At 43.8% G+C, this 8,706-nt stretch overlaps 1 protein-coding gene across 1 annotated transcript; it reads right to left on the bottom strand.

The window, feature by feature from the left end:
* Positions 1-1,345: 1,345 nt before the first annotated feature.
* nup42 (nucleoporin 42) lies at positions 1,346-5,001 on the bottom strand. Its single transcript, XM_084455115.1, has 7 exons — positions 4,825-5,001; positions 3,897-4,188; positions 3,703-3,791; positions 2,938-3,014; positions 2,761-2,847; positions 2,215-2,314; positions 1,346-2,061 (listed from the first exon to the last, which is right to left on the bottom strand). Exons 1-7 carry the CDS (start codon positions 4,991-4,993, stop codon positions 1,538-1,540), a joined length of 1,338 nt encoding a protein of 445 aa, XP_084311241.1. The 5' UTR covers positions 4,994-5,001; the 3' UTR covers positions 1,346-1,537.
* Positions 5,002-8,706: the final 3,705 nt, after the last annotated feature.

Genomic DNA, 8,706 nt, shown 5'->3' with positions numbered 1-8,706 from the left:
ACTCTGCCCAGTGAAGAAGACCAGAGCTTTCATCAGGGTCGGGGAGAAGCTAACATCAGCTGCCAGGACCACCTCCTCTGGCCTGCTAACTATGGCACAAGACTGGAAGCTGAAAGCTGACCGGGAGGAGCTGACCGGGCTTGATCAACCCCGGCTGGTTCACCTGGGTGAGGGTGTCTGATTGTTGAAATACCCGGAACACTTAATGACCCCCAGATAACATCACTGATGATGTGTCCAGGTGGTTACTCACATTATACAGCTACCTGGTCTTGTCCCTCCCCAAATATAACCAGAGTGAGCATTCTTATAGGCCATTACAGTATGTCACCAATCCCCTATTTGGAATGACCTAATATGGCTGTTTCAGAGAAGGGGTCTGTCTAAAGAATTCTGATTTGTAATACCACTGTACTAGATATCTCCATACAACCACTGGATGTTGTTCAATAGCATCCTAGGCAATTCAGTAACAGTATATTTGACAGGAATGTGTTTTCCTGATAAATGAGAGAAAGATGAGAGAGAACAATTTCCGCCTAAACTAAAGCTGTTTTTACAGAAATATATCTCAGTATTTATAAAGGTAAATTACATTCTGAGTCTTTGGGGATGTAGGACAGACATCTGGTCCATACCTCAATGAATCTGATGAAGATAAGTGAACATTCTCAAGTTATGGGCTTTTTTTTGTCACCTTTCCCTTATTCGGACTAGACTAATTTGGCTGTTTTTCAGAGATTGGGGTAGGTCTAAAGAATAACCCCAAATAACTAATGTTGCCCCAAAATAAAAGACCACAAGAAGCCATTTCATTAATGGGAGACATGGGAGGGGATGGAAAAAATACACTTGTGGTTTGTTCTAAAGATCTGAGGGTCATTCCTGCTAGACTAACATAGTAACATAATACAGACTAGCATCTGATTTTGTTCTCCGCTTACATCAGCTTGTGATACTGTAGGCACTGTTATGCAACGAAATGAACCTTGATGAATGGGACACATCTTGATGAATGGGACACGTCTTGATGAATGGGACACATCTTGATGAATGGGACATGTCTTGAAGAATGGGACACATCTTGCACACCCATATGCATTCACACCCTGTTGTGACCCATAGGCACTGTGAACGCACGCTACGCTGGTTGCAGAACCTGCGTGATGTCACCGTGACGTAGTGTGATAATTCACCAGGCCCATGCTCGTCCGCTTGAGTTTGTGAAATAAAGCATGGGAACGAGGTTAGCATGAGTTTATGTTGTAAAATTACATAATTAATACAAAAATTCAAGGTTCATCCAAATCTGCTTCCATGTAAAATGTGAGTCCCTCACCAATAATTACATTCTTTTCTACATATTGCCGTTCCTGAACTGCCGCATCTTCAAAAAGTTTGAGGCTTCAGTGGGGTGCAATGTTAAGGCATTTGAAGAAATAGTCCCCTATTCAGCATGTTCTCTTTAGTACATCCCAATATTTCTATTTGGCATGTTCCCAACATTGCAGTTTCTTGAACGTTAGCCATGGCTGAGTCAGACCGTCAGCAGCTCTGCCGGAGGGGGCCTTAGAGGGATCTGTCCCAGGGTGAACCTCTTTGCCCCAAACTCCTTCAGCTCGTCTGCGCTCAGGTCACTCTGGGGGGTGAAAAGACTATCTGTAGCGCCCCCGGCAGAGCCTGCCGTCATGCTCCCTCCAAACGAAGAGACGCTACTCGTCTGTCCAAACCCACTTCCTCCAGTAGTTGGCGCCGCACCTCCGAAGCCGCTGCCAAATCCTCCTCCACTGCTGGCCGCCGAGGAAAAGCTGAAGCCGGACGCAGAAGCTCCGGCCCCGGAAGGTGCCTGTGCCTTGCTGGCTGCAACTGCGGGGGCAGCAAAGGAGAAACCAGAAGCCGAGGGAGGTGAGGCAGAGCCAAAGCCAGATGGGGGCTGTGTGGCAGCGGCTACAACACCACCAAAACCAGTGGGGACTGACTGGGCGGCGGTGGACCCGAACCCGGTGCTCGGAGCGGCGAAGCTGAAGCTGCTGGGCTGGGCCTGGGCTGGAGCCCCGAAACCTAGGGAGGGAGAGAGACCACAATCACAAACTGTTACAGGCGGTCTATATTCTCTTGTTCCACTGCTTCAAAGAAACCCACAGCAGATGTAGTTACATTACAGTCTAGCAGATGCTTTTATCCAAAGCGACTTGGAATAATTGCAGTTCTCACCTCCCGTCCCAAAGCTGGATGCAGAAGACCCAAATCCAGTCCCTGTCGTCACAAACCCTTCTGATGTTGCCTGGGGCTTAGGGTTGTTCAACTCTGAAAGCTAGAGGGGAAAAAAAAGACTTAAGCTGCGACCAGGAGCTGTACAGCTCACTGTCGGCTGGTTGGTGGGCCAGCCCGGCCACAAAAATGTAAAAGTGCAATGCTGCCCCTAAGTGGTCGTAGCTATTGCGAATCTTATGCACTAATTAGGCAATAAGATTCAGCCAGATTGATGCTTGTAGTCTACTCTAGCTTGTAAGTGGCCGTAGCTATTGCAAATTTGCACTTGTATTATTTGTTGTTTTGTTGCAAGTATTACGTTTCATTCAAGCCTTCTGTGTGCTCTATGTATTGTAAAAGTACTGTACTAAACACAAAATGTATCTCAACACTGTACAGTATGCTCCCAAAAGTGCTTTATTTATTGAACAAATGTGTCTTCTTCGGATCGTGTAAAGACGTCTGTCTAGGTGTGTGAGTGTGCATGTTTGTGTAAGTATGTGTCACCATAGCGATGCGGGTGGTGGCATTCATGATCCTCAGCTCTTGCATCCTGCTTCTCCACTGATTGATCAGCTGATTGACACCATTAGCCTGTGGACACAGAGAGATTCATACAGTAGGCAAATCATCCAGTCTTTTACCGGGGTGAAGTACATGTAAATACAATGTGGTTGAACTCACATAGCCCTGCAGGTCTCCAGAGGCTCGGTTGTTGTTATACTCCTGTCTCAGTTCTTCAGGGGACAGATCTGAGAACCCTGGAGAGAGGTGAACTACAAGTTGAATGCCCCTGCGTCCAGCCCATAGCAAAGAACTTCTATCTAAAAGCATAGTGAAGTCTAGTCTGGCTCAACGGATGTAGGTTTTTGAGATAAGCCTCTCATTGGTACCGCTCAATTCCAGAGGCGCCAATCAGATTCAATCCCCCAACACTATTTTGCCAGGGCATCAATGAAAAAAAGAAAAAAACAAAACAGAGTACTGCCCAATATTAATGTGATCGGTTTAAAGAAATCCAGCGTTTTTCCCTTATCTCAGAATGATAATCAGGTGTAGTCAGGACTTTGCCTATTGTGACAGTCTGCTTGCTCTTTTGTGTGGCGTTTTGTCCTGCGCTTTGTCTCCCTCTGTAGGCCAAGGGTGTGCAAGCAGATTGGTAGCCCGGCTCGTTAGGAGCTGATCGTCTACACCTGACTGGGCTGTATTAAGAACAGGCACTCCCTATTCTTCTGATAGATCTTTCACCACACCTTACAACACCTCTTATTCATTATACACACGCAACCACTCACTGATTACTGATGGGCACACACCTCGTCCTTATTTTTGGACTTAAGTTAATAAATATCTTTTGTTACATTTCAAACCTGGAGCTGGTCTCCCCTCCTTGTCATGGCCTATTAGCTGGGCATGACACCCATCAACTGTCATACATGAATACAGTACCTGAGATAGTGGCTTGGAGGACAGAGTAACAGGAGAAAGCCCACTGTCCCGAAGTCTCCCAAATTTCCATGTCCTTCTGAATGGTCTCTCTGAGGAGATGAATGCACATAATGTTTGTAACTACTGTACATAATACAACAGCTAGCATGATTATAACAGCTAGTGGAATTGTTTTAATACGGAAAATAACTCACAGGTGTTTTTCATTATCGTCCCCTCCAGCTTCATCTCTCATGCCCTTATTAAAGGTACCAGGGGTGTTCAGAGCAGAGAATCGATTATCGTTTTGATTAGAGAAACTGAAATCAGAGCTTTTGATATTGTCCCTTCTTCCTCCGTCACCACCTCCTCCTCCTCCACCACCTCTACCCCAGTCGTTCCCGCCTCCGCGATCCCAGTCGTCACCCCCACGAGAGAAGGAGGAGGGCTGCACGTAGTTCCCCCCGGACCTCTGGGAAGGATTCACCCACACCCGATTGCCGAACCCTGAAAGAGAGGATATTCGTTAGTCTAACATGTACAGGTCGACAAACAGTGTAACATTAGTATAGTAGGGCTAGGAGTTCAGGCACCACACCCCTGCATCAACATCAATGGCAGCCCCAAAATTCACAAAAAGGAAAAATTATGTTTTTGCTCATTTAAACATATACTTAATGCAAAATAGTGAGATAATAGTATACAATGAGATGTTAAGCGATGTTATCATATAATTTACTATGGCAAGGAAGGAGTCATTATATTTATTTCACCGTAGTACTGGCATTAGCACAGCTATCCTCTTTCAATAGGCCAGCAATGAAACACTTCTATCTGATGGGGGTGGTCTCTTCCGGGATGAAAATACTTCCATCCACAGTTTACGAGGGATCATTGAATGGTTTGATGAGTATGAAAATGATGTGAATCATATGCTATGGCCTCCGCAGTCACCAGATCCCAAGTGAACACCCACGGGAGATTTGGCTCAGTAACTTTAGCTCGCTAGCAGTGCTACGTGGGCTGAATTTGATGAACTACCACCTCTTTCACACAACTTGATATCGAGCGAACAAGCTATCTAGCTAACTAGCTACATGATAGTAAAATAATGAGTAAATTAGGCACATTCCCAGTCATTACCTCCTCCACCGCCTCTATTGCTATGATGTTGTTGGGGAGGAGGACGACTGTTGTAATCAGCACGGCCGCCTCCGCCTCCACCTCCTCCTCCACCTCCACTTGGGTGCTCATTCCAGCACTTATCGCCATACCGACACCGGCCTTGCATGAAAAAATTGCATAATACCATGGTTGGTTCGTCTTTCTGGTTGTAAGTACGATACGTTCAATGTTATCAGCTTGTTTCTGATAGTAATGTATGTGCTGGGCACTGTTTTCATCTAAATACAGCCATGTTGAAAATACCACACGAGCTACTGTCGCGGGATTTATGTGTCACGCTTTTCAGGGCGGAGTTTGTATTCAACGCCCCCACGTGTTCAATTTGAGCAGTACAGAGTACTTTGATAGAAGGGGAGCTTCACGGCTTGTTCTGTCCCTTGTCATTTCCCCTGTGTGTGTATCTAGATTGCCAAATTTCCCGCTATGGATATCATTAAAGTACAGTATCAGTATGTATGTATGTATGTATGTATGTATGTATGTATGTATGTATGTATCTCTCTCTCTCTCTCTCTCTCTCTCTCTCTATCTAAATTGCAGTTGGGTTGTTTTGATTGAGTAAAGAAGAGTCTTCAGTTTGATTGATATTTGATATTGATATTTGATTGAAAAAAAAGTTCAAAATGGTTTGTTGCAAATGAACTCTTCAATTATTTCCTTATATAATTAGTTATTTTGTGCCAGAAGGAATTAGACTGTAAACAGCCACCCCTACCCCCTTCATTTTTTCCCTTCATTTTTTCCAGTCTTGGACCCCCGAGTTTTTATAATTTTAGACAGTAGTTAGCTATTTATAGCTTTTATTGTTGTTTTTACAGTCCCCTATTATAATGTCATTATTCACATGTAATTAATAATTGTGCACTGTTTTGATTGTGTGCACTATGTATAGGTATGTTTATTTATTATGTTCTCTTGATTCTTGTTTTTATTCTGCACTTCTGCCTTTTTATGCTGCTGTAATGCCTGAATTCCACCCCCTGGGGATTATTGAAGTCTATTTATCTATTAGTCAAGAGAAATTAATAAAAAATAAATAAAAATAAAAAGTGACAATGTTGTAGCCGTGAAAGAACAAGGTAGAGAGTGAATGATAAACAAAAGAGATGGGGAAGAGAGCTGGTTAAAGAAAGAAAGCGAGAGAGAGCTCCTTGGGATTCCTCTACATGCCAATTCTGCATTCCAGATCAGTTCGCAGTCTGGAGCATTTCCATGGCAACACACAGCTTGCCTAGGTGAAGCTCAGGTGAGTTTCACCCCAAAGGGCAGTATTTACAGTCACACACACACACACACACACACACACACACACACACACACACACACAGGGCACACAACACACACAGCAGTAGTATCAAATGTGTCCCTAAATCGCACACACACAGATGCACATGAAATCCCATTATACATCGAAACTTGGTCATTTCACAAGAATGGAGACACTCCACCCTACACTTCCAGTTACATTCAGCAGTATTTCACTTGTTACTGGCCACAGTCCCATTAGGCTTGTCTCCAAAGAAGAATAGTTTCAAATGTGTGTGTGTGTGTGTGGATGTGTGTGTGTGTGTGTGTGTGTGTGTGTGTGTGTGTGTGTGTGTGTGCCCGTGCGTGCGTGTTTGCGCGCATGTACGTGTGTGTGTGTGTGCACTTCTGTGAAAGACCCTGACAGGTTGTATAGCAGAGTAAACATACCGTGCAGTGGGCAGATGGCATTAGTGCACTTAGATAATATATACAATACTGTACTTCTTGTGAGAGCCTTTGATAGCTGACTCTACCAGTCTAACTGGCTATCTTCCTCTCCTCTCTCCCATGGCTAACACACCTTAGTGACACAGGTCCACCTTGTTCAATAGGAACACACAGACACATTCAGCCTTATTAATAAACAGATAAGACTACAGGGTCTCGGGCTACACACATACCCATATTCTCCCAGAGAGAGAAAGAGATAGACAGTGATAGACAGTGTGTTCACAATACCACATATACAGTACACAGGCAGACAAACATGCATGAATGTGAATCCAAAACTCCATAAACGGCACAAATATGAACCACACAGTCAGGCCTCAAGACTTCAGAGATAAAGAGATAACCAGAGAGAGAGAGAGAGAGAGAGAGAGAGAGAGAGAAAGATGTAAAATAATCTCCTATAAACACTGTACTACTGCCACTTGAGTTACTGTTACAGTCACTCAGCAACTCCCCACATTCTTGACATACTGTAGGTCCCTTTGTTTCAGTAGAGTGGCCAAGAGTACTACTGTATCTGGGTATCTCCAGGGTCACTGTTACAACCCACTATTTCTGTGTGAAACCCCTAAGGAGGAGAAGAGATGTATGTCTGCTTGTCTGTTCTATCTGAAGATCTCTTTATTTGCCTCCGCAACCGGCGGTATATATATTTTCCATCATGTGTGTTTGTTCGATCTTTAGCAGGATTACACAAAAACTACCAGAGCGATTTTCACGAAACTCTGTGGAGGGATTTAACATGGGCCAACTTAGAACCCATTAAATGTTGGAGTGGATCCAAATCACTGAGCGGATACACGAATGAAAAGAAAACAACATTTGGCAATACTTGGACCATTGCCCTTCACTTCCGGCAGGTTTACCATACTGCCCGGTAGCCGAGTGGTTAAGGCATTGCAGTAGTAATTTGTTGGTTAGAGTCTTGAAGAAGATGTCATTGTTTTTAAAGAACATTGGCTCTTTGTTATAATGAGGAGTCAAATCAGCTTTAGCTAGACAGATATCAACTTAGATATCAACTTTATTTATTTTCTGTTTAAGCAAACAGTATTATCTTATCTTTCTATGCATGTAAAACAAAATAATGTCTAATTCATGAGAAACTAATCAGATAAATTATTAGCATAAATAGATTATGCTGTTGGTCACTTGTCACTTGTTTAGAAAGGAGATGCACTTGTGAGTTCTGCACTGACTTCCTATGTTAAATGCAATTTTTGTAAGTCGCTTTGGATAAAAGCATCTGCTAAATGACTGTAATGTAAATGCAATGTAATGTAAATAATGTAATGTAAATGTAATGGGCACAGTCGAGTGATGTGAGGTGAGAGTGATGGGTTTTCCTCACTAGATGGAATGGGTGTAAGTGCACATTAGGGGGACACCGACATGTACGCACACGGTATGAGATGTGACAGTTTCGATCAGGGCAGGGGGTGGGGTGGCGAGGGATTCCCCCAGGTATGCAGACAGGGAGAGGGAGAGAGAGCAGAGCTGAGAGACATGGCCCACATTCCTGCTGCTCAGTTCCTGGAGAACTTTCACTCTCGCGTCAGAAGAGGGATACCACTCTGGCAACCCTCCCTCTCCTTCTCCCTCTCTCGCTCTCTGTTCCGGTCCAGGTCCTACCAGTCACACATGTACATAGAAACTATTTAGACAGGCATTCCTGAGGTCCACCTCTTTCTGTGGTTACCAAGTTACAGTAACCACATGCCAGAGGAGTTTTGCCGTCTCACTTCACAATTTCTGCTCCTGATCGTCTGATACTCAGCAATCATGGAGGTTTGATTTTACACACACACACACACACACACACACACACACACACACACACATACACACACACACACAAACACACACACACACACACACACACATACACACACACACACACACACACACACACAAAGACATATTCATACAGTATATACATATTATGTTACTTTTGTAATGTACTTATGTATTTTATTGTATTGTGTTGTACTGTAGTGCTTGCTGAAGCACTGTATTATATATATTATGTCACCAATTGGTTAACCTGCCTAGGGACTACAGATACAAATTATTTCAAGATTC

This window comes from Borostomias antarcticus (genome assembly GCF_949987555.1).
Source record: "Borostomias antarcticus genome assembly, chromosome: 21".
Taxonomy (NCBI): domain Eukaryota; kingdom Metazoa; phylum Chordata; class Actinopteri; order Stomiiformes; family Stomiidae; genus Borostomias; species Borostomias antarcticus.
Note: the sequence above shows the minus strand (reverse complement) of the source record. Positions and strands in the feature narration are given on the sequence as shown.